We start from the raw sequence: 26,927 nt of genomic DNA, 5'->3' as shown, positions 1-26,927 counted from the left end.
AATTCAAAAAACACCATTAAGAAAATGAAAAGGTAGGCTGGGTGCTGTGGCTCATGCCTATAATCCCAGCACTTTGAGAGGCCAAGGCGGGCGGATCACGAGGTGAGGAGATGAAGACCGTCCTGGCTAACATGGTGAAACCCGGTCTCTACTAAAAATACAAAAATTAGCCAGGCATGGTGGCGGGCACCTGTAGTCCCAGCTATTCGGGAGCCTGAGGCAGGAAAATGGCATGAACCCAGGAGGCAGAGCTTGCAGTGAGCTGAGATCACGCCACTGCACTCCAGCCTGGGCGACAGAGCAAGACTCTGTCTCAAAACAAAAAAAAAAAAAAAAAGAAAATTAAAAGGTAAGCCACAGCCTAGGAGAAAATATCTGCAAATCATAACGTCTGATAAAGGAACTATATCCAGAATATATAAAGAATTCTTACACCTCAGTGAGATGACCTACAACCCAATTTAAAAATAGTCTAAAGGAAAGCAGTTTGTTGATTGCTCAAAGAACTTAAAACAGAATTACCATTCAAACCAGCAATCCCATTATTGGGCATATAGCCAAAGGAATGTAAATTGTACTACCATAAAGACGCATGCACATGTATGTTCATCACAGCACTAGTCACAATAGCAAAGATATGGAATCAACCTAAATGCCCATCAGTGGTAGACTGGATAAAGAAAATGTGGCACATATGCACCGTGGGATACTATGCAGCCATAAAAAAGAATGAGATTGGCCGAGCATGGTGGCTCACACCTGTAATCCCAACACCTTGGGAGGCAGAGGCAGGTGGATCACCTAAGGTCAGGAGTTCGAGACCAGCCTGACCAACATGGTGAAAATACAAAAATTAGCTGGGCGTTGTGGCACGCACCTGTAATCCCAGCTACTCTGGAGGCTGAGGCAGGAGAATCACTTGAACCTGGGAGGTGGAGGTTTCAGTGAGCTGAGATAGCGCCATTGCACTCCAGTCTGGGCAACAAGAGCAAAACTCCATCTCAAAAAAAAAAAAAGAATGAGATCATGTCCTTTGCAGCAACATGGATGGAGCTGGAGGCCATTATCCCAAGCGAAACAACATAGGAATAGAACACCAAATATCGCATGTTCTCACTTATAAGTGGGAATTAAACATTGAGAACACATGGATGCAAAGAAAGTAACAGCTGACACCGGGGCCTACTTGAGGGTGAGGGATGGGAGGACAGAGAGGATTGGAAAACTACCCGTTGGGTACTATTCTTATTACCTGGGCAATGAAATAATCTGTACATCAAACCCCTGTGACATGCAATTTACCTATATAACAAACCTGGGGATGTACCCCTGAACCTAAAAGTTAAAAAAAAATACAAGTTAAAAATAAATAAATAGGCCAGGCTTGGTGGCTCAGACCTGTAATCCTAGCACTTTGAGAGGCGGAGGTGAGCGGATCACCTGAGGTCGGGTGTTTGAGACCAGCCTGACCAACATGGAGAAACCCTGTCTCTACTAAAAATACAAAATTAGCCAGGTGTGGTGGCGCATGCCTGTAATTCCAGCTACTCAGGAGGATGAGTCAGGAGAATCGCTTGAACCCAGGAGCCGAGATCACGCCATTGCCCTCTAGCCTGGGCAACGAGAGTGAAACTCTGTCTCAAAAAAAAAAATAAAAATAAAAATAAAAATAAAAAATATAAATAAATAAAATGATAATGTTGAGGCCAGACATAGTGGCTTATGCCTGTAATCCCAGCACTCTGGGAGGCCGAGGCAGGTGGATCACCTGAGATCAGGAGTTCGACACCAGCCTGGTCAACATAGTGAAACCCTGTCTCTACTAAACATACAAAAATTATCTGGGTGCGGTGGTGCACGCCTGTAGTTCCAGCTACTTGGGAGGCCAAGGCAGGAAAATCACTTGAACCCAGGAGGTGGAGGTTCCATTGAGCCAAGATTGTGCCACTGCACTCCAGCCTGGGTGACAGATCAAGACTCCATTTCAAAAAAAAAAAAGATACTTATAAAAAATAAAACTGATCTAAACACATGAACAGATATTTCATAAAAGAAGATATCTAAATGGTTAATAAGTACATAGGAAGGTGTTTGGCATCACTAGTCATTAGAGAAATGCAAATTGAAACCATGATGAGATATCACCACGCACCCACTACTATAATTTTTTAAAAAGGTACAGACAGTGCCAAATGTTGGCAAGGATGTGGAGAAACCAGAACATTCATAAATTGCTGGTAGGCATATATACAGCCACTTTCAAAAACAGTTTGGTAGTTTTAGAAGATTAAACATAAAGTGACTACAACCTAGCAATTCTATTCTTAAGAATCTACCCAAGAGAAATGAAAATACATGGCCACAAAAAACTCATACATGAGTGTTCATATTAGCATTATTCATAAGATACCCAAACTGGAAATAATTCTAAATGTCCATCAACTAGTGAATATATAAATAAGATATAGTATATATATATACAATTTGGAATACTATTCAATAATCAGAAGGAATGGGCTATTAATACATTGCTACAGCATGGATGAACCTCAAAAATATTATGCTAAGCTAAAGAATCCAGTCACAAAAGAATACATATAGTATTATTCAGTTTGTGTGAAATGCCCATAAAAAGGCAAATTTATAGAGACAGAAAGTATACCAGTGGTTTCTTAGAGAAAGAAATTGACTGTGAATAGACTCAAAGGAAGTTTTTTGGCTAATGGAAACTTTCAAACTGGATTGTGGTGATGGTTGCATCATCATTTAAGTTAATTTATTAAATTTGTTCATTAACAATCATTACACTTTATAATAAGTGAATTTTATGGCATGCAAATCATCCCTGAAAGCTGTAAAGTAATAGTGCTCAAAGCATAGTGCTTAAATCCTGTCCTTTAGGATTTAGGACATTTTTTTTTTTCCTGTGTATGTGAGTTAACCTATTTGACAACTAGTTTCAAGTCTCTTTTTTATTTATTGTATTTTTCTTTTCTTCTTAAATTCTGAGGGAAGTTTATAATTTTTCTCTTCAATACTTAATTCAGAAGAGGGAGGATTTTTAATTGGCTGCTGTGGTTTCATGCTAATTCTTCTTAAATGAAAATTGGATTCAATGAGCCATTAAGATCTATCTCTTCCAGCCTTGGGTACATCGAGCAATCTCCCTTCTCTCTCTCTTCTTCCTATTTGAAAATAAGCTTGTGATCCTCCGTGGTAGAATATGTATCCATTCTTTGAACCACCTACACATCAAAACGTGCTGACATTTGAAATACAACAAAATCGTACTTAGCAATACAGCATTCCCATGATGTCATTGTGCCTACACTGGGTGCCAGCATGTTCAGAAAGTGACTCAGAAGGATGTTTCAGTGGTGCCAGAGGAGAATCGGGCTTATGTGAAGACTAAAAAATACACAGGGAGGGAGGTCGTTAAGGGGGCCGAGGGGCCTTCTTCACTGCTCCAAAAGGACCCATTTGGAGGCTGTTTTCGAAGATGTCACATCAACTTCTTCAGTTCCAAGTTCTGAGAGAAGGCATCCATGTCTGTCTCTGGTCCTCACCTTTTTCAGTATCTTCCTCAGATTTGAGAATACTTAGCGTGGGGAAAAAGTGCCTTTGAAGTCATTTTAGGTTGTTATCACTATTGTTGTTTTTCTCTCTGGGCATTCGAGAAAAAATTTAAGAAGCCAAAAGTGTCGGAATATTTAGCAACCCTTTAAAAAATAATCTCTCATTTTGGTAAATTTGGGCATGTAAAATCTAACTGCATCTTCATAAAATCTCAGGATCCCCTCTCACATATGACGTAAAGCACTCAGGCAGAACAAAGTGAACAAATTGAAGAGAAATGCAGGGACATGTGTAGACGTGAAAGGAAGATGTGGTGTGTGTGAGTTTATACTTTTCTCCTAGGCAGTTTCTCCAGCAGGTTTCAATCCTCACATGAGAATTCTTCCTGGATTGAGTAGTGCCTTGTCTTACTCTTGTTAACTTCAGACTGACTTGAGTTCTCAGCATCACTGGAAAGAAGCAGCGGAGGTCAGAGTGAGTTTATGTGGCGCAAGAGCAAGGGGCAGAGAAGCTTCCCCGGACAGCAGCGGCAATGCTTGTGGGGCCTGAGGAGCCAGCCTGTGCTCCTCCTTTCAAAGCTGCCTCTGTAAGATCACTTTCTTCATTTAAAGCTGATGTCATAATTGCTACCACCATCTCATGTCCCGAAGACAATGACAGGCAGAAAACCCAGCCTTTGTCTGTTTTTTTCTGTGGCCCTGGGAAAATAACTTTTCATAGCTTGCTCAGAATAAATCTCTTGATTTGGTTTCATTTATATTTTCCATTGTTAGAATTTCATCTTTCATATACACAGGACCAAGATGAAGGTGGCCCTCACTCTTGGGCCATGCAGTGCTGGGTTGGTGCCTGAGTGTGAACAAGCACCTCCTCAAATGCTGCAGCCTAGGTACCTCACTTGCCTCCCCTATCCCTTCCCTAAAACTATGTCATAATGTACTGCTGGCCTGAAACAGCTGGCAACTCCAGGGGTTTTAAGATATACTTGATTTTCTTTTTTTTTTAGAGACAGGATCTCTGTATCACCCAGGCCCGGGTGCTGTGATGCCATCATGCAACTGTATCTTCAAACTCCTGGCCTCAAGCAATCTTCCTGCCTCGGCCTCCCCAGTGGCTGAGACTATAGGCATGCACCACCATGCCAGGCTAATTTTATTTTTTTGTAGAGATGAGATCTTGTTATGTTGCCCAGGCACTAGATTCTTACAGTTTGGGTGGTACTAGAGATGTCCTGGGCAGTGATAGGAGAGAGGCATGCACGGAGGCTCTAGTCTTTTCCATGAGGTGCGTGGTAGAGAGACTGGGATTTCAGGGGGAAAAAGGAAAGGAAGAAGTACTCACTGTTTGACTTTGGTCACTATTCGCGGAACCCCTTTGCTCTAGTCTGAATGTCTATGTTCCCCTAACATTAATACGTTGAAATCCTAAGCCCCAAGGTGATGGTAGTAAGAGGCGGGGACTTTGGGAGATGAGTAGCTCATGAAGGCAGAGCCCTCATGAAGGGCATTAGTGTCCTTGTAAAAGAGGTCCCAGAGAGCTGCCTTGCTTCTTCCACCCTGAGGATGCCATGAGAAAGTGCCATCTCTGAGACAGCAGCCTTCACCAGACACGGAATCTGCAGGGGCTGTGACCTTGGCCTTACCAGCCTCCAGAACTATGAGAAACAAATCTTTATTGCTTGTAAGCTACCCAGCCTATAGAATTTTGTTATAGCAGCCCAGATGGACTAAGACACCCTGTAATCCTCCATTGTTTCATCTGTAAAGCAAGGAGTCTGAACTAGAAAGATATCCAAAGATAGCGCACAAACGTTATGATGATAACAAGCTCTGACAGTGTTGACTATTGTATCTGGTATTCAAGACTAAATGCTAATCACATTTACATTGAATTGTAGCATTATATAATGATCTGTTAGGAACTATATTATTAATTATCAGTGCCTACTTAATAAAGCATTTGCCAGATTTAAAAATTATGTAATAAGACTGATTAAAGTAGGAAATATGCAGCAATCTGACCTTTCACCCCCGTCTCCAAATTCCACCTTCTCTTGTGGATGATTGTGTTGTAAATGCTACAAGCAGTTAATTGGATTATTTATCTCTCTTTTTGCTTTGTTTGGACAGTCAGAATTTATACTTATAGGCTAGGTGTGGTGGCTCATGCCTGTAATCCCAGCACTTTGGGAGGCCAAGGCAGGAGGATTGGTTAAGGCCAGGAGTTCAAGACCAGCCTGGGCAACATAGCAAGACCCTATTTCTACAAAAAGTTTTTTTTTAATTAGCCAGGTGTGGTGGCTTGTACCTGTAGTCCCAGCTACTTGGGAGGCTGAGGCAGGAGGATTGCTTGAGCCAGGAGTTTGAGGCTGCAGTGAGCTATGATTGCACTACTGTACTCCAGCCTGAGCCACAGAGTGAGACCTTGTTACACTTATGGCATGAGATTTTCCTTCCCATTGCTCCTTAGGATAGAGTGGTGTTCATACTGTCAAAGTGAAAGATGGGCAAAGCCTTCTTAGATATGGTCCCATGTAAGTCCTAGAACCTGGAGCGCATTGTGGGTACAGAAGTTGGGCACAGAGTCAAGGACCCGGGGGGACATATTGCAAAATTAGAAAATGCTAGAACCTGTGATCCTAAGTGTTTCAAAGCAGAATATATGAGATAATGTATGTGAAAATGGCTGGGGGGTGGAAAAGTGCTCTGCAGACACAGAGCATTATGTAGAGTCATACAGACCTAGACCAAGACTTAATTTGAACCCAGCTTTTGAGTCTTGTCTGCCACTTTCTAGGCGTGTGAATCATTTTTTCTCATCTGTAAACAATGCAATAATAATGTCTATGTTATTGAGAGGATTAAATAATATGTAGACAGCCCTAGATTAATGAGAGCCAGCAGTTGGCAGGTCTTCCTTGACTCCATCAGTCTGCTGTTTTAATTCTCTCATGAAATTAACCAGTGATTTCCTGGGTCTGAATTTACTGTTTGTATTCACTAGTTCTAGGTAGTGAATTTAGTTGTGGACTGTCTATTCTAGACTCTACTCAGAATGCAGCATGCATGAGGACAAGGTCTCTCACTGCATATTTAATCAGTTATTGTCTCACAGAAGAAGCAATTGATGCATCATTCACAATGTTTTTAAACCTATATAAAGAGTCATTGATTCAGAACATTTGCTCTGCATGTGAAAATGTATGTTTGGTGGTTTCCATGGAGACCACCCTGCTGGCTGTTCTGTGATCACTCACTAGCCTTAATTATACACTGGAATTGCCAGGGATCCTTCAAAGCTGTCTCCATAACAACGCCTCCTTGTGGGTAACATGACCGCCATCCCTGACCATGTCTCCCATATAGGAGTTTCCCTTAAGCGTTGAAAAGAGTCAGCTGGTTAATTTCAGCCTGTTTTTGATGTATCCTTATGAAGATCTCTTAGCTGCCTAGGAATTTTTCTGAGTTTCAACTGCCTATCTCTCCTGCTATTTTTCCAGGTTTCAGGAGCTTGGGTGAAAGTAATAGCAAGGCCTAATGTCTTTCTTTCTTCAGTGACATGTTGACATTGACATGTGTCTTGATCTATTGCCACAATATTGAACTAAGAAGAAGTCTTGGTTATGTCACTTTACTAGATAAAATTAAACCTGTTTGAAATATACGATGAACTCATGAAAGTGTTGTCAACAGATGTTATTAAGATTCCATGTTCAGAATTTTAGAATGTCTCCAAGACCATTGGTAAAACTCTCGATGTTTCTGGTGGAATTAAGAGAAAAAGATGAATTTTTTTTTAACGTGGAATAATCACACAGATTTCATGACTTCTAAATAATGTAATTTTTTTTTTTTTTTTTGAGACGGAGTCTTGCTCTGTCGCCCAGACTGGAGTGCAGTGGCATGATCTCAGCTCACTGCAAGCTCCGCCTCCTGGGTTCCCACCATTTTCCTGCCTCAGCCTCCTGAGTAGCTGGGACTACAGGTGCCCGCCACCATGCCCAGCTAATTTTTTTTGTATTTTTAGTAGAGAGGGGGTTTCACCATGTTAGCCAGGATGGTCTCGACCTCCTGACCTTGTGATCCGCCTGCCTCGGCCTCCCAAAGTGCTGGGATTACAGGCGTGAGCCACCGCGCCCGGCCTAAATAATGTAATTTTTTTACCCTTCACTAATTTTTTGACATACATTTGTAGGGAAGTTTCAAGGCTTAACATTGACTCATACCTTGAACTTCTGAGGAGGTGACAAGTAAACAAATCTCTCATAGGCTGTAATCATAGTTCTTATAGGTTCAATTTCTGGTACACACACACACACACACACACACACACACACTACAGGGGAAATCGTAGAAGTATGTTTACAAAGCCCATCACACTTTGCTCTCACTAGGTCAAGTCTATGCTGAACAGAGTTGGTTCTCTTCATTTTTCTACTTTGTATTCTATTACTACTGTTATTTCTTTCTTTCTAGTCATCCTTGCATTCTCATCCTGATTCCCACTATCTCTTGGGTGGGGAGCCTGTTACTGTCTTTCTCCACCCCCTGGATGGTGAATGGTAATCACAAAAGAGGGGGCTCCTCTCCCCAGTTCACTATTTGAGGTTCTTCCCATCTTAGCTGCTGAAGACACCTCACTCCTCCTTCCCACCACGTTTCGAAGCTCATTTCAGATATAACTTTCTCATAGCAGTTTAGCATTCCTTTTCTTCCTTCAGTTGTTATTCAACACCTTCATATGTTCTGGAAGGGTCTGATGAAAATTGTTAAACCACATGAAGCTGTACTGTAATGTAACTTTTATATTGAAAGACCATGCTTAAAAAATCTAATTATGGCTGTTCCCTAATTAAATCATTTTTCTTTTTCACTGTCTCAGCGGCTATGGCAATGAGAATAATTTTTCATGGAAAATTAAAACCTAGAGGCAGCAGCATAATTTCCTTTGCAGACTCTCGCTCGGCAATAATAACAGCATGTCTGATGTCTTTCCATGACATCACTGATGAGGCGACAGGAACATGAAGTGGCAAGTTTGGGAGCTGCCATTCGCATGGAAACAGCCAGCCAAGAAGTTAGTTATCTGGGAGTTGATTGTTTATGAACAAGGTTTTCCTGCAGGGAACGTGGGAGGGGAAATACAGTTTTGGATTCAGGAAAAATTTTTAAATTCCATTTCCTATTGTCAAAATAATTCATAGAGAAATGAGTGCTATGAGTGGACATTTTGCTGTTTTGAATAAGGTTCTTGTTCTTTTTTTTAATTTCCAGTTATGTTGTCTTCATTTTTTCCAAGCTATTTTTAGTGCCTTTGATCATCACAATCTTCTGTGTTGCAAAAATAGGATAACAATTCTGTTTCACAACTTCTGACTTGAATGAATTCGCTCATTTATCATTTGTTCATTTACTGGGGAGATGTCCTTACTTTCTGTAAACTTCCTGACTCTAAGGTTTTTATGGGTGCTGTTAGTGTCCCAGATAATTTTTAAAAAAATGAAAGTCGTTTTTGCAACATAAAGGCCAGTTAATTGGGAATATTTGGACGGCCTCCTCTAGGGGATGAATTGATGTGTGCTTGGTTTATTGTAGTATGGTGTCCAATAAATGAGTGTGGGGTGAGTCCTCACTCAAAAACTGATTTTATTCTGCACACCTTTGCACTCCTGTCAGAAACAGAGAAAGGTGGAATTCTGCATATATCTCGTAAAGTAACTTCATTGCCCCATTTTCCTGTGATATACCCATTCCTTCCTTTCTTTGTGCCATTTATTCTATAGGGGTTCAGTTTTCTTTTTAAAGACCCTCTGTGTGTATCCCTAAAACTAAGTTCCCTAAGGTGTTGCTGAACATAGGGTAGTTAGCAAAGAGCACAGCAAGTTCTGCTGGTGCCCCAACCAGAGGGCGGACCATGGCCAGGACCTATGGCCGGTGTCAGCAGAGTGACTGCCATAGTCAAAGCAGACCTAGATGAAGCAGCTCTTGGGAAATTTGAAGGAGTAGACTTTTTTATGGGAAAGCTAAGTTTGGATGCATCAATGATAGAAAGGCATGACATGTAAATTTGGAAGAATTTTAGCAGATATTTACTTGGTACAATTTTGTGAAAATAACTGTCTGTTACATTGTGCCTTAGAGACATCTTGGTGGCCTGGTACCCGGATGCCTCCTCAGACTTGTTTTCCTGTTCTATCCCCAAAAGTGGAATTTGTATAAAGTGTAGTTATTCACCCATTTTTTTCCTGCTTAAAATTGCTCTCCTCTCTTATAAAAAGTAGTCCAAATTTGCTTTTTCTCCTTCTTGCTTTCTTTCTTTCTTTCTTTCTTTTTTTTTTTTTTTTTGAGACAGAGTCTCGCTCTGTCGCTCAGGCTGGAGTGCAGTGGCGCGATCTCAGCTCACTGCAATCTCTGCCTCCCAGTTCAAGCAATTCTCCTGCCTCTGCCTCCTGAGTAGCTGGGACTACAGGCCCGTGCCACCAAGCCCAGTTAATTTTTGTATTTTTTTTAGTAGAGACGGGGTTTTACCATGTTGGCCAGGCTGGTCTCGAACCCCTGACCTCAAGTGATCCGCCTGCCTGGGCCTCCCAAAATGCTGGAATTACAGTCATGAGCCACCGTGCCCGGCCGGCCCCTTTTCCCCTTCTTCACGCTACGTTGGCACTTTGCGCTAACCTGGTCGTTCTTTAGATAAAGATGTTTGGTGTTGTTTTGTTTATGTATAAGTAGACTGTGTCTGATTTTAAGGCCAGACAGTGAAGTACGAGCAAATTGTGCTTGTTTATAGGACTCCAAAATAGCCAGTTAGTCAAGTATGCAACAAGAAAAGTTTTTAAGTCAACAACTAATTGCTTTGTATCATGTAAATACAACTAGCCATGAGACTGAATTTGTAATTTTGGTTGTTTCTGTGCAGTTTGACAGGAGAAGGGTTGAAGGGGAGGATTGTGTGGGGAACAGGGTCTCCCTGGCCACATTTCCATGTCAGTCTTCTTGTGTGAGCTCTGGGGTGGTGTGGGGTGGGGCTTGCTGCACAAGGAGCAGGCCCAGGGTTGTTGCATCTGTGTCCAAGAAGAATTCTGTCTTGTTTCTTTCCTGCCTCACCCTCAGGCCATTATTCCCTACTTAGGGCTTTATGTGTTTTCTGCACAATTTTCTGGCATGGTTATGGTTGGCCTTGAATATAGTAGGTGATTAGTCAATATTTGATATATCAAATGCCCACCACTTTCTCTTTTCTCCCCTTCAGGAGAAGAAAAGTAAAGGAAAACAGAAAAATAATAATAATCAGGTAACTATACTTCCCAGCAATCCACCTGCTCTATCAGCCTGTGAGCCCAAGGAAGGCGGGGCACATCCTACTCAGGGTTACATCCCCAGCACCTAGCAGAGCACCCAGAGGCATAATTTGAATTGCAAAAGAGTTGGTGACTTTTACAGTACTTCCAAAATTTGTAGTCCAAATGGAATTAGGAGCCATTATTTTCAAGTCTCAGGTTAGTCCTTTGTACAATGACTACCCCTCCCCCTCCAGAAAAGAACAAAATAATTTACTTTTTCAATGTTAGATTTATCTTCTTGGAATTTGAAGTCTTCAGTTTCAGTGATGCAGTCAGCAGTTGCTACCTGTGCCTTGCCTTCTGCCCAAAAAGGGAGGGTTTGTTATCTGTGAAAACGTATTTTTTCCTTCAGGTGGGAGTAGGGGTGTTCTGGTAGCTTCAGGCCTTGCATTCCCGCCTTGGGAATTTCACTGGGAGCAGTGTTGATCTTATTATTCCAAATTGCCAAACATTTGCTGCCATTTGGCTGTGCCATTCAGAGCACTTTGCTTCCTTCATGCACTCTTGAAATGTTAGGATAAGGGAGTACAACACTTTGGCAGTTATTAAATTTCGTCTTTCTTTAAAGTATGCTATATACATTCTGTGCTTCATAGATAGCTAGAACACTCCATAAATCAGAATAGGAGTTCACTTTTAAGCACTGAGAGAGTGCCTTATTTTATCCCCAACAGTTAACCAGCCCAGTTTTGAGCCCATAGGCAGACAGTAGATGCATCTTTGATTGGGTTATTGAGCTATTGCTGTGTGAACCACCCAGATCTGATCAGTCCTAATTATTTGAAGGCTGTATCTTCTATGAAGTCAGCCATGTTTATTATTATTTTCCTCAGGTTATAGTTGGGCTTTTTAAAGAATGTTTACTCTAAGAATTACGTAATATATAACCTGGTTTCAATACTTAACGCTTTTTATGAAGGCTTTCTTTTCCCTGAAATTTTTTTTTCATATTACTTTGTGCAAAGATGTTATGTCAGCAAATGTATTCAGCAGGTGTATAGAGTGTCCTATCTTATAACCGGCTGTGGAGATGAGACTATAGAGAGTAGTGACAAGCAGCCCAGCATTTTGGAGACAGAAAGACCTGGGTAAGAATCTCATTCTCCGGCAATATGACCTTGGAAAAATCAAATAACTTATTTATGTGTCAGTTTGCTTATATGTCAAATAAGAATAATTGCATACACTTCACAGAAATGTTGCAAGAATTATTTAAAATAATGTATGTTAAGCAGTTACTGTTAGCTTTTTTTTTTTTAAATCAATTTTTGAAGTATCTCAGCGGACCTGATACATCATTTTATCTAACATTTTGGAAGTGCTACACTGGTGTTTAAAGAAAAGGGGAAAAAAAGTCAGTCCTGAAGATTGTTAGATGAGTCCTCTGTTGTTAGGTGAGATTTCAGCTTTCAGTTTATATTTGGTTGGTAGTAAGAGAATGGGGAATTGAGAAAATGTGGTATTAACTCTGATGTGGAATCACACACCCAAAAGAATGGTTACAGTGAAAAAAACTGACAATACCAAATGTTGGTGAGGATTGTAGAATGATATTTATGCTTTAGAAGATACCAAAGCTAAACAACATCTACATAATACAACATCTACGTATTCCCCCTCCTCAGTATTTACCCAAGAGAAACAAAGACGTATGTTCACAAGTTATGTTCAATGTTGTGGAATTAGATGGTGGTGGTAGCTGCATAACTGTGAGTATACTAAAAGCTATTGAATTGTACTCTTCCACAGGGTGAATTTTATGGTATGTGCATTATATCTCAGTAAGCCTGTTATTTTTTTAAAAAATACATGTTCAAGGCCAAGTGTGGTGGCTCACGCCTGTAATCCCAGGGCTTTGGAAGACCAGGGTGAGAGGATCGCTTGAGGCCAGGAGTTTGAGACTAGCCTAGGCAACATAGTGAAACCTCATTTCTACAAAAAAAAAATTCTTTTTAAATTAGCCAGGTGTAGTGGTGTGTGCCTGTGCTCCTAGCTCTTTGAGAGGCTGAAGTGGGAGGATTGCTTGAGCCCAGGAGTTCAAGACTGCCGTGAGTTATGATCACTCCACCACACTCTACCCTGGGCAACAGAGCAAGACTCTATCTCAAAAAAAAAAAGAAAAAAAAAAAAAGACATGTTCAAGAAAATCCATGGCAGCTTTATTCATAATAGCACCTAACTAGATGAAATAGTCCATAAATTTCATCTGTCCATACAATGGAATCCTCACTGCAGTAGGAAAGGGCACATGGCCACAGAGGGGATTCGGGATGAGTGAATGGATTGGGAGGAGTCTGCGGAGCCTGGTGCAATGCTGGGAAGGGCCGGTGTCTCTGTCCAGGTGGCAGCTGTGTGGGTGCTAATGGGTATAAATGCTCAGCAAGCCGTGTACTTGAGATTCCTGTGCCTCCTACACTACACGGTATTTATGTTATACTTCAGTTTTAAAAATCGGATGTGGATGCTGTAATGGTGCCGCGCTCAGAAAGCAGAGCCCCACGTGCTGAACCTGCCCTCCTGTTTGTTGGTCACTGGGAGGAAAAACAGGCCCGGCAGCTTCACGAGCAGAGCCCTGGGGCCTCTTGCTTTGTGGTGTCTCCTGTACTACAGGTGGTGGCGGGGGGGGCGGGTTTCACTTGATGGGAAAAGGACACCTTGCTGCTGGGGCCTTGTTATTCTGGGCGGTGGCCACCGTTTCTCCTTAACGTCCTGGTTGGAGAGGGTTTCTAACAGATCTTCAGCTCGGTGCCAAGGTAAAGAAGGTGAGCTCAGACTTCCCGGTAGCATTGCAGAAGCGTTTCTTCCTTTGGTCCTGCCCCACACAGGCGCGCTTTTCCTTCAGGGGCTGTGACTAATTATGGAAAACGGCACACCTGCCACTCTCTCAGACCATGAGGTTTAATTGAGTGAACACCGCTGTTCCGGGGCTCTGCCTCTCGCTGAACGCCCCTGCTGGGCTGGGGCCTCCCAAGTAGCTGGAAGTACAGGTATGAGCCACCACGCCTGGCTAATTTTTCAATTTTTTTGTAGAGATGGGGTCTCGCTAGTTGCCCAGGCTGCCCTTGGGCCTTTTCTGAAAGGCTTCACGTTGGTGGCTCTCCTCTCGTGTCGGTGCTGCTTGAGCGTCTGACTGTGATGGTGGTGAGCAGTCTCCCAGGGAAGGGGTGCTTGTGTTTGGACCCCCCGTGCTTTGCTGCTGTTGCATTTTTCTTTACATGTAACTGTACAATGTAGAAAACACCTCCAGGAAACTGAGAGGCTGGTGGAGACTAATGGAGAACAGATGAACGTAAGGGAAGTAGGTTGTCACGGGAGCCAGGCACTCACTCTGCAGCTCCGCAGAGCAGAGCCGGCTGTCAGGGTGCACCTTAGGGACACCTGCAGCCCAACCATCCGGAGAGCTGAATGCCAGGCGTCCCCAGACATGAGCAGGCATGGGCCGGGGTGTGGAAATGCAAATGGCGTGGTTTCCTGGTCAGAGTTTGAATTTTCCTGTAGGTATTTAATGTAGGGGGTATTCACCATTATTGAAGCAAATAACTTTCCCCTTAACTTGTGACTTTAATTTTGACCCATGACATCTCTAGAAAAAAACCTTAGAAACCATTTAGTCCACTATCTTCATTTAAAAAGTTCAAAAGGCTAATTAGAGAAAATGTAGAAAGTAAATGAAAAAAAAGCTTATGGGACTCTACCATAATAGACATTTTAGAGTATATTCTTTGGGAAATTTTTTTTATACACACATTCCTGAGGTTTTCTGTTTTTACAGAAATGGGATTGTTTTTCACCTGTTGGGTTTCTTTTTTTGTTCTTTTTTTTTATACTTTAGGTTCTAGGGCACATGTGCGCAACATGCAAATCTGACGCATAGGTATACACCTGCCATGTTGGTTTGCTGCACCCATCAACTCATCATTTACATTAGGTATTTCTCCTAATGCTATCCCTCCCCCAGCCTCCCATCCCCGACAGGCCCCGTTGTGTGGTGTTCCCCACCCTGTGTCCAGGTGATGTCATTGTTCAGTTCCCACCTGAGAGAAAACATGTGGTGTTTGGTTTTCTGTCCTTGTGATAGCTCAGAATGATGGTTTCCAGCTTCATCCATGTCCTGCAAAGGACATTAACTCATCCTTTTTATGGCTGCATAGTATTCCATGGTATATATGTGCCACAGTTTCTTAATCCAGTCTGTCACTGATGGACATTGGGGTTAGTTCCAAGTCTTTGCTATTGTGAATAGTGCCGCAATAAACATACATGTGCATGTGTCTTTATAGTACCATGATTTATAATCCTTTGGGTATATACCCAGTAATAGGATTGCTGGGTCAAATGGTAATTCTAATTCTAGATCCTTGAGGAATCGCCACACTGTCTTCCACAATGGTTGAACTAATTTACACTCCCACCAACAGTGTAAAAGCATTCCTATTTCTCCACATCCTCTCCAGCATCTGTTGTTTCCCGACTTTTTAATGATTGCCATTCTAACTGGCATGATATGGTATCTCATTGTGGTTTTGATTTGCATTTCTCTGATGACCAGTGATGATGAGCATTTTTTCATGTGTCTGTTGGCTGCATAGATGTCTTCTTTTGAGAAGTGTCTGTTATATCCTTTGCCCACTTATTGATGGGGTGGTTTGTTTTTTTCTTGTAAATTTGTTTGAGTTCTTCGTAGACTCTGGATATTAGCCCTTTGTCAGAAGGATAGATTGCAAAAATTTTCTCCCATTCTGTAGGTTGCCTGTTCACTCTGATGGTATTTTCTTTTGCCATGCAGAAGCTCTTTAGTTTAATTAGATCCCATTTGTCAATTTTGGCTTTTGCTGCCATTGCTTGTGGTGTTTTAGTCATGAAGTCCTTGCCCATGCCTATGTCCTGAATGGTATTGCCTAGGTTTTCTTCTAGGGTTTTTATGGTTTTAGGTCTAACATTTAAGTCTTTAGTCCATCTTGAATTAATTTTTGTATAAGGTGTAAGGAAGGGATCCAGTTTCAGCTTTCTACATATGGCTAGCCAGTTTTCCCAGCACCATTTATTAAATAGGGAATCTTTTCCCTGTTTCTTGTTTTTGACAGGTTTGTCAAAGATCAGATGGTTGTAGATGTGTGGTGTTATTTCTGAGGCCTCTGTCCTGTTCTATTGGTCTATATCTCTGTTTTGGTACCAGTACCATGCTGTTTTGATTACTATAGCCTTGTAGTATAGTTTGAAGTCAGGTAGCGTGATGCCTCCAGCTTTGTTCTTTTGGCTTAGGATTGTCTTGGCAATGCGGGCTCTTTTTTGGTTCCATATGAACTTTAAAGTGGTTTTTTTCCAATTCTGTGAAGAAAGTCATTGGTAGCTTGATGGGGATGGCATTCAATCTATAAATTACCCTGGGCAGTATGGCCATTTTCACGATATTGATTCTTCCTATCCATGAGCATGGAATATTCTTCCATTTGTTTGTGTCCTCTTTTATTTTGTTGAGCAGTGGTATGTAATTCTCCTTGAGGAGGTCCTTTACATCCCTTGTGAGTTGGATTCCTAGGTATTTTATTCTCTTTGTAGCAATTGTGAATGGGAATTCACTCATGATTTGGCTTTCTGTTTATCTATTATTGGTGTATAGGAATGCTTATGATTTTTGCACATTGATTTTGTATCCTGAGACTTTGCTGAAGTTGCTTATCAGCTTAAGGAGATTTTGAGCTGAGACAATGGGGTTTTCTAAATATACAACCATGTCATCTGCAAATAGAGACAATTTGACTTCCTCTTTTCCTAATTGAATACCCTTTATTTCTTTCTCCTGCCTGATTGCCCTGGCCAGAACTTCCAACACTATGTTGAACAGGAGTGGTGAGAGAGGGCATCCCTGTCTTGTGCCAGTTTTCAAAGGGAATGCTTCCAGTTTTTGCCCATTCAGTATGATATTGGCTGTAGATTTGTCATAAATAGCTCTTACTATTTTGAGATATGCCCCATCAATACCTAACTTATTGAGAGTTTTTAGCATGAAGGCTGTTGAATTTTGTCAAAGGCCTTTTCTGCATCTATTGAGATAATCATGTGGTTTTTGTCGTTAGTTCTGTTCATGTGATGGATTACTTTTATTGATTTGCGTATGTTGAATCAGCCTTGCTTGCATCCCAGGGATGAAGCCGACTTGATCATGGTGGATAAGCTTTTTGATGTGCTGCTGGATTCGGTTTGCCAGTATTTTATTGAGGATTTTTGCATTGATGTTCATCAGGGATATTGGTCTAAAATTCTCTTTTTTTGTTGTGTCTCTGCCAGGCTTTGGTATCAGGATGATGCTGCCCTCATAAAATGAGTTTGAGAGGATTCCCTATTTTTTTTTCTATTGATTGGAATAGTTTCAGAAGGAATGGTACCAGCTCCTCCTTGTACCTCTGGTAGAATTTGGCTGTGAATCCATCTGGTCCTGGACTCTTTTTGGTTGGTAAGCTATTATTGCCTCAATTTCAGAGCCTGTTATTGGTCTATTCAGAGATTCAACTTCTTCCTGGTTTAGTCTTGGGAGGGTGTATGTGTCCAGGAATTTATCCATTTCTTCTAGATTTTCTAGTTTATTTGTGTAGAGGTGTTTATAGTATTCTCTGGTGGTAGTTTGTATTTCTGTGGGATGGGTGGTGATATCCCCTTTATCATTTTTTATTGCATCTATTTGATTCTTCTCTCTTTTCTTCTTTATTAATCTTGCTAGTGGTCTATCAGTTTTGTTGATCTTTTCAAAAAACCAGCTCCTGGATTCATTGATTTTTTTGAAGGGTTTTTTGTGTCTCTATCTCCTTCAGTTCTGCTCTGATCTTAGTTATTTCTTGCCTTCTGCTAGTTTTTGAATTTGTTTGTTCTTGCTTTTCTAGTTCTTTTAATTATGATGTTAGGGTGTTGATTTTAGATCTTTCCTGCTTTCTCTTGTGGGCATTTAGTGCTATAAATTTCCCTCTACACACTGCTTTAAATGTGTCCCAGAGATTCTGGTACATTGTGTCTTTGTTCTTATTGGTTTCAAAGCACATCTTTATTTCTGCCTTCATTTCATTATTTACCCAGTAGTCATTCAGGAGCAAGTTGTTCAGTTTCCAGTTGTGTGGTTTTGAGTGAGTTTCTTAATCCTGAGTTCTAATTTGATTGCACTGTGGTCTGAGAGACAGTTTGTTGTGATTTCTGTTCTTTTACATTTGCTGAGGAGTGCTTTACTTCCAATTATGTGATCAATTTTAGAATAAGTGCGGTGTGGTGCTGAGAAGAATGTATATTCTGTTGATTTGGGGTGGAGAGTTCTGTAGATGTCTATTAGGTCTGCTTGTGGCAGAGCTGAGTTCAAGTCCTGGATATCCTTGTTAACCTTCTGTCTTGTTGATCTGTTTAATATTCACAGTGGGGTGTTAAAATCTCCCATTATTATTGTGTGGGAGTCTAAGTCTCTTTGTAGGTCTCTAAGGACTTGCTTTATGAATCTGGGTGCTCCTGTATTGGGTGCATATATATTTAGGATAGTTAGCTCTTCTTGTTGAATTGATCCCTTTACCATTATGTAATGGCCTTCTTTGTCTCTTTTGAACTTTGTTGGTTTAAAGTCTGTTTTATCAGAGACTAGGATTGCAACCTGTGCTTTTTTTTCTTTCCATTTGCTTGGTAGATTTTCCTGCATCCCTTTATTTTGAGCCTATGTGCGTCTTTGCACGTGAGATGGGTTTCCTGAACACAGCACACTGATGGGTCTTGACTCTTTATCCAATTTGCCAGTCTGTGTCTTTTAATTGGGGCATTTAACCCATTTATATTTAAGGTTATTATTGTTATGTGTGAATTTGATCCTGCTATCACACAGAGCAGGGACTAGATGCTTTGTCCTGAGCACATGCTCAGTCAGTGACCACTGGAAACATGGCAGGGCCACCAGGCATATTGCTGGTCCCCCAGCATTTTGGAGATGGCTGCACAATCAGCAAATCACATTTTGCTGTAGAGATGAATAAACCGAGTTACTAAGGGGTGCTGCAAGGGGATTCTGAAATGCATACTCCTTGCCTTCAGAAAATGTGCATGTGCCTTGTCCACAGGCTTTAAGAGATCTTTATGAAAAGTAGTCACTGATGGGCATTGTTTTCTTCTTGACAGAGAAGGACACTTGATGGGCTCCTGGCTGTACCCACACGGGGTGGGGGGGCCCTTGCCAGCAGCTGACGTTCCTTTTGTGGGACCAGGGAAAGGCCACAATTCATATTTCTATATATTTAGCTTTCATGAAGAGGGGTACTTTATACATTGGAGGGGACAAGATAGCACATTTCTTTACTCTGGGTCTTTACATTGGACCTTGATGTGGCAGCTGACAGATTTATTAAATTAAAGGCTCTCTGCTTTCTTTGGAACATATGCTTGAATGTCTGTAACAACATTCTCATGTTAAACTTAGAAGATAGATTAACATTGAATGGCTTCTCCCAAGCATTGGTTTGCCAGAATTTTAGGGACACCCAGTGTGCAACTGATCACGCACCTTCTTTGCTTTGGCTCCCAGGAATCATGCGGCCACACTCAAGCCCCTCCTGTGCACAGCAGCCATCCTGGCGTGGTTTTTGTCCTGGCCTCCCTCTGCCTTCCTCTCCTTGGTTTCCCCTTTCCTTCATGTTTCTTACCTACTTCTGATTGATATTTTGTGTCTGAATTGATCTATCTTTTTAAGCTTCTTGAAAATTCTCATTAGGACAAGTCAGGAAATGAATAAAATCCCCTATCCCTTCAAAGACAGATAATAAGGGAAAGAACAGAATTTAGTCCCTGAGAAATACTTTCTAGATGGTTCCTTTATTTTATAGAGAAACCTGAAATCCAGAGATGGGGATGGGTCTGCCTGAGGTTATTCAGCGAGTTTGTGACCCAGCCAGGGAGCCCCCAGGACTCTCCCTGCTGGCTCACTGCTGTCTCACAGACACACACGGGGCTCGGAGACGCTCTCTTGGCATCCATACAGAGGATTGCCCCTGGTCTGCTGATAAAACTGCATGCCTAATCTTCCTGGGACCAGCTGCCCCTCTTCTTTAAATGAATAGGATTCTCCATGGGACTTTTTAAATATGTTGCTAGGAAAAAGGGATTTTAAACTATGATTTTTTCACTCTCTTCAGTTTTCCTTTGGCTTTAGCAGTGGCCTTTAACCACAGCACACTTGGCATTACAGTTTACACTCAGTGGCGTAGACTGTGCTGGGCTCGTTCATGCTGTTCCCCCTCCGTAGACTGCCCTTCCCACTCTTCCTCCCCTGGTAATTCCCGAGTGCCCTTTAGACTTAGCACAGGACTCAGCCCTAAGTGGGGTTTGTTCCCATAACATTCAGAGTCTGCCCATGTCTTAGCACTTACCCTATGATAATATTGACATTCTTTGCTTTAGCTAACCCAGCGTGGGGTGTTGCGAGGGCAGATCTCGCCTTTCATGTTGCCTCTCTAATGCCCTGTGTGGTGCTCAGTGAACGTAATTTGGCCTCAACTTCATCCCAGCAAAAACCCAAAGCCCTTTTCCTTTTTCACTTCTAATTCAATGAAAGCATATTCTGAAACATTCAGCCTTTTTAAACAAACTTTCATTTTTTAAACTCTCCAAAAGAGCAAGGGAAGGTGTCTTAGCTCGATTGCCATGACAAAATATCACAGACTGGATGGCTTACACAATAGAAATTTACTTTCTCACAGTTCTAGAGGCTGCAATGTCCAAGAGTAAGCCAAGAGCAAGGTGCCAGCAGGGTGGGTGTCGTGTGAGAGCTCCCTCCTGGGGTTTCAGATGGCTGCCTTCTCCCTGTGCACTCAGATGAACTCTTCTTTGTGCACCTGGGGCAGCTGGGAGGAGAGCAAACTCTGGTCTCTTTTTATTTATTTGTTTATTTTCTGGTTTCTTCTTTTTTTTTTTTTTCTTTTGAGACAGAGTCTAACTTCCTCGCCCAGGGTGGAGTGCGGTGGTGTGATCTCGGTTCACTGCAACCTCCGCCTCCTGGGTTCAAGTGATTCTCCTGCCTCAGCCTCCCAAGTAGCTGGGACTACAACTACAGGCTGCGCAACCATGCCTGGCTAATTTTTGTAGTTTAATAAAGATGGTGATTCACTATGTTGGCCAGGCTGGTCTCGAACTCCTGACCTCAGGTGATCCACCCGCCTCGGCCTCCCAAAGTACTGGGATTACAGTCGTGAGCCAACACACCCGGCCTCTGGTCTCTTTTAATAAGGGCACGAATCTCATGGTGAGGGCTCCACATTCATGACCTCATCTAAACTAAATCATCTCCCAAAGGCCCCATCTCCAAATGCTATCACACTGGGGCTTGGGCTTCAACATGTGAATTATGGACAATTCAGTCCATGGCAAATAGGTTGCGTGGCAAGAGCTGGAAGGTCTTCATGGTTTGTGTAAATGTATTGTGCAAGTTTTGTATGTTCCTAAGAAGTTCTCACTCTCTGGTCATGTAAAACTGAGTGTGACCAGACTTGGAGCCAGGGTCCAGTCTTTGATGTCACGTAGAGGGCTCACTTCTTCCAGCCAATGCTCTTCAGGAAGTGTTGAGCTAAATAAAGGAAGGAGGCAGGTGAAAAGCAGGCAACAGGGTTTTACCTAATGGGCAACCACATCTCCTACCTTTGAATGTTATAAGGAAGTGTCAGGGTCTGGGGTCTGGATATTTCTCTTTTGGCAGATCTATTCTTTCACCTCCATTACTGCTAAATGTAACAGTAGTGTGAATTGAAGTTATTGTTATACCAAAAGTTGATGAACAAATCCTCACAGCCTTGGAGTAAGCATAATTATGGTGCTTTTATTGAACGCTCCTTTGAGCTTAAATTCATGTAATTTCTAAAAATAGTCTGCAGAGATTAGATCTGTGCTTTGAGTAAATCAAAACAACTTAGAAAATAAAAACATCTTAACCACATGCCCTTCCTTTCCACAAGCACAGAGTTCTGCTTAACTTGGGAGACTAGTAGAACTTTCTAGCTAGCAGGACAAAAGTTTAAAAAATAACTGGCACAAATCTATCATTCTAAAAGTATGTTGGACAGTAGAAGAGTACATTTACTAAGTTAAATGAAACCAAGAAGTGAAAAGTACTAGAATGGGGAATTAAGAGGCTCCATACCAGGTTGTCACTGATTTGAGTTTGAAGGAAAATTAGGGAAGTCTCAAACTCTCCCTTTGCCTTCTACAATTGGGTGTTCTAAGTATGTTGACATTACTTCGCCTTTTATTACTACTTGTAAAAGAAGAAATACTTGGTAAATTTATAGCCCATCTATTTAAAGAAAATTATAATAGCAAATAAAGAAACAACACAATCAAGTATTTTAGAACAAGCTGAAGTGGAATGCCCAAAGAGAAAGATGGAGGAAGAAGTCCTCCAAAGTTTCTGTGAAACTCCAGTTCAGCAGACATGCTATGAATATGGCCTTCTCAGAAATGTAAGCACCAGAGAAAAGTTGGACATCCAACCCAGGGAAGAGCTAACACCTTTAGCATAACTGTGCCAGGAAGATTGCAAGTCCAAAAGGCCCACATGTTTCTGAAGTTATGCCTTTGTTAGAGAGTTCAGAGTTTTGGTACTTGAATTCTACTACCCACTCCACCTCCTTTCTCGGGATGTAAACCAAGAGAACATATGGACAAGGAATAGTAAGTGGGAAACAAAGTTGAGTTAAATCAAAAACACTCAACCCTGGCTGGAAGCAGAGACTTTCTGCTCCCCATGCAAGGCACGGCTTCCTTTCCTTCCTCCTCCCTAAACCACAACACGTGGAGATGGAGAGTCAAGAGAATGTTATTGCATAGATTCAAGAGAAGAGACTGTGTGGAGTCTGGGTTCCTGCCTTTAAAAAATTAGAGTCTCACTGACTAGTGTAAAATAAATGTACAATCAGATAAACAATTATTCCCCTTGGAATGAACTTGGAAGATGTTGAAATGATACAAGTGAAGGCAGAAGAGTTCCCTCCTCCGTGGGCAGAGAAGGAATCGTGAGGAGAGGGAGCTGAATATTCCTCTCGCCTCCAGCCTGCCATAGTCATTACCATCAATTACATTTTATCTGAAACCCTGTATCCGAAGGGAAAAAGGCTGTGTGCCCTTGATAAAGTTCTGTTGCCCCAGGCTGGGGTATACAAAAACCTAGACTATGATTTTTTTAAGCTAATTAAAATTGTCATAATGAGTGAATAAAATTGTTGCTGAATGGGAAGTTGTTCAGAACAACTGAAAAGGCCAGCCAGGTGTGGTGGCTCACACCTGTAATCCTAGCACTTTGGGAGGCCATGGCGGATGGGTTGTTTGAGCCCAGGAGTTCAAGGCCAGCCTGGCCAACATGGTGAAACCCCATCTCTACAAAATATACAAAAATTAGCCGGGTGTGGTGGCGCATGCCTGTAGTCCCAGCTACTCAGGAGGCTGAGACGGAGAATCAGTTGAGCCTGGGAGGTTAAGGCTGCAGTGAGCCGTGATTGCACCACTATACTCCAGCCTGGGCGACAGAGCAAGACCCTGTCTCAAAAAAAAGAAAAGACTCCCCACTTTGTGTCATGATGGTATCCAGTGGCTCTAGGGAAATAGTGGTTGGCTGAGCCTGGTTTGAAAACCAGTAGCTTAGACCATCTCTCTGGGTCTGTTTTTGCACGTATAAAAAAAGGGAAACCTACTTCAGAGTAGACTGTTGTACCTTGTGACAGGCCAGTATCTCAACAGAAACAACTAGGGGAAAAATAAATAAATCGCAAAAATCATATTTTTAAGAAAACTGGAGAGCTGTTAAGCAAATTTCCAGAGAGGGAAGAACCCTTCCTAGCTATACTGAGTAACCAAGCTGTTTTCCTCATGGTAAGGGCAAGGAAGGAGGAGGATAGTTGTTGATTCTGGGTGTAGGCTAAAGATCTGGCTTGGTCCAAAAAGAGGAAATATTAGGGAAAGAGAAACTAGCAGAGTTTAGGCAGTCATATTGAACTGGTTTGATGGACTGGAAGCTAGAATAGCCCCAGAGGAAGTCTAGTTTTTCCCATGAGGCATTTGCTGAGTTCTGGGGTGGTGCAGGAGGCTGCAGGTGTGAACACTCTCATAGCCTAGGGGTATTTAGGAGACTGCAGCAAAAGCACAAGTCTTCCCCTAAAGACAGTTGCCACGTGTTGAACCTGCATGGATGAGAGGCTAAAAAGCTAAGGTCAAAACCTCTGAAAGGCAGACCTTTTGTGGATGAGGAGGCAGAGATCCACCAAGCTCTTGAACACAAGTCTGGGAGGGCTTACAACTAAGGGACTAGATAAAATAGAGGTGGACTAAGTTACTAGAGCTGCAGGCTATTCCTGAGTCAGTAAATCCCTGGTTGGGTTGAGCTCATCACCCGGTTAGAGGGAAAGGGGAATGCTTCCTGGTAGAAGCTATCCTCTGGAGCTTCTACAGTTCTTCTATACCTATGTCCAGCATGTAATCAAAGACATAGGCATGTAAATAGGCAGGAAAGCATAACTGATAATCAAGTGGGGAAAAATAATAGGAACAGAACTACAGATGATGTTAGCAATAACTTAAAAATGACTGGATAATATGTTAAAGAAAATAAAGGAAAAGATGGATAAAATAATGAGACAATCCAGTGCAAGATTAGAATCTGTTTTTTTAAAAAATCAAATAGCTATTATAGAACTGAAAAATACATCTGAAATTAATAATTTATCTGATGGGTCTAAGAGCCCACTGGGCACGATGTAGCAGGACTGGTGACCTCAAGGTCAGTAGAAAATACTCGAAGTGAAACACAAAGAGGAGAAAAGGATGGAAAGAGCAGAACTGAGCATAAGAGACGTGAGGGAAATGTTCATAAGATCTAGTATTTGTGGAATTGTAGTTCCAGGAGAACAGGAGAGAGAGATTGGGCAGAAGCAATATTTGAAGGGATGCTGGCTGAGAATTTTGTAAAACTATTCACTGCCATCAACCCATGGATTCAAGAAGCTCCCAAACCCCACATATAAAATACAGATAAAACCATACTTAGGTATATCCTACTCAAACTATCAAATTTATCTTTGAAAACCAACAATAAATTTAAAAATCTTAAAATCAACTAGAGAAAAAGGACATTACCTTAAATCGAAGAAGCAACCACAAAGCCAGTGGCTGACTTTTTACCTGAAACAACGAGTACTCATAGACAATGAAATGACATCTTTATTTTATTTTATGCATCTGGCCCTTGGCTGCAGAAATGACATCTTTACAGTGCTGAAATAGGCAGGGCACGGTGGCTCATGCCTGTAATCCCAGCACTTTGGAAGGCCGAGGCAGGCGGATCACCTGAGGTCAGGAGTTTGAGACCAGCCTGGCCAACATGGTGAAACCCCGTCTCTACTAAAAATACAAAATATTAGCTGGGCATGGTGGCACACGCCTGTAATCCCAGCTACTCAGGAGGCAGGAGAATTGCTTGAACCTGGGAGGCAGAGGTTGCAGTGAGCCAAGATTGCACCATTGGACTCCAGCCTGCACAACGAGAGTGAAACTCCATCTCAACAACAACAAAAAAATACAAAAATTAGCTGGGCATGGTGGCAGGCACCTGTAATCCCAGCTACTCAGGAGGCTGAGGCAGGAGAATCGTTTGAACCTAGGAGGTGGAGGTTGCAGTGAGCCAAGATCGTGCTATTGCACTCCAGCCTGGGCAACAGAGCGAGACTTCATCTCTAAATAAATAAATAAATAAATCACTGAAATAAAGTAAGGGGAGAGATTAGGTCATCTCAACACTGCATTCCCTTCTGACTCTAAAGTAACTGGTTACCAACCTCTTCAAAATTACTATGAAGGTTGGGTGCGGTGCCTCACATCTGTAATCCCAGCACTCTGGGAGGCCGAGGTGGGTGGATCACTTGAGGTCAGGAGGTCAAGACCAGCCTGGCCAACATGATGAAACCCTGTCTCTACTAAAAATACAAAAATTAGCCAGGCATGGTGGCATGCACCTGTGATCCCAGCTACTTAGAGGGCTGAGGCAGGAGAATCACTTGAACCTAGGAGGCGGAGGTTGCAGTGAGCCAAGATCGTGCTACAGTACTCCAGCCTGGGTGACAGAGTGAGACTCCATCTCAAAAAAAAAAATTACTATGAAGAATTTGAAGAATTACTAAATAAGGTTTCTAGACTCCTTTATTAAATATATTAATACATGCTTATTAGATCTAATCCTCAAATGTCTACTGAATCACATATCATATCACATAGATGGATTTATATCACATAGCATGATATTGACTTTTTCCTAACATCACATTGGAAGCTCATTATAAATCAAGGGCAGTAGTACATAATTTGGATAAATCATGTTGTAAAGTAAAATATAATGTTTGAAGATAGAATAAATGAATGGCTGTATGAAAAGGAAACCGTGATATATCTATATGATACGTGTATAGTTTTAATTAAGATGTTGGGTGAAATAGTGACTTAGAATTCATTGCTATGTGAAGTATGACCATGGCACATACCAAAAGCATAAGCAACAAAAGAAAAATTAGATAAAGTGAACTTCATCAAAATTAAAAACTGTTGAGCTGCAAAGGACACCACAAAGAAAGTGAAAAGACAACCCACAAACAAATCATATATCTGATATGGGACTCATATCTACAACATATAAAGAACTGTTATACCTCCATCATTTTTAAAAACCCCGATTTTTAAAGTGGACAAGGGATCTAGACAGTTCTCCAAAGAAGATGAACAACTGGCCACTAAGCCCATGAAAAAGATGCTCAGTGTCATTAGTCATCAGGGAAATGCAAACCAAAACCACAGTGAGGTATCCCTTCACACCCACTAGTATGGCTAGAATTAAAAAGAAAGATAACCAGGATGTGAAGAAATTGGAACCTTCTTTGTAGACATTTAAAATTTTCTATAATGAAACACATATGGTTGGGCACAGTGGCTCACACCTGTAATCCCAGCACTTTGGAGGCCAAAGAGGGTG

The 26,927-nt window shown here is 41.7% G+C and overlaps 1 protein-coding gene across 10 annotated transcripts in view; it reads left to right on the top strand.

The window, feature by feature from the left end:
• Window positions 1-26,927, top strand: part of TMEM241 (transmembrane protein 241) — a 143,673-nt gene that overhangs the window by 94,822 nt on the left and 21,924 nt on the right. For 6 of the 10 annotated variants that reach the window (XM_055368335.2, XM_055368338.2, XM_063699122.1 and 3 more), the window contains one exon: window positions 10,825-10,866. The exons of the other annotated variants lie outside the window; for them this stretch is intronic. In XM_055368335.2, the coding sequence (XP_055224310.1) occupies window positions 10,825-10,866 (42 nt within the window). The remainder of the gene's footprint in view (window positions 1-10,824; window positions 10,867-26,927) is intronic. 10 annotated transcript variants of the gene reach the window in all.

This window comes from Gorilla gorilla, chromosome 17 (genome assembly GCF_029281585.2).
Source record: "Gorilla gorilla gorilla isolate KB3781 chromosome 17, NHGRI_mGorGor1-v2.1_pri, whole genome shotgun sequence".
Classification (NCBI taxonomy): domain Eukaryota; kingdom Metazoa; phylum Chordata; class Mammalia; order Primates; family Hominidae; genus Gorilla; species Gorilla gorilla.
Note: the sequence above shows the minus strand (reverse complement) of the source record. Positions and strands in the feature narration are given on the sequence as shown.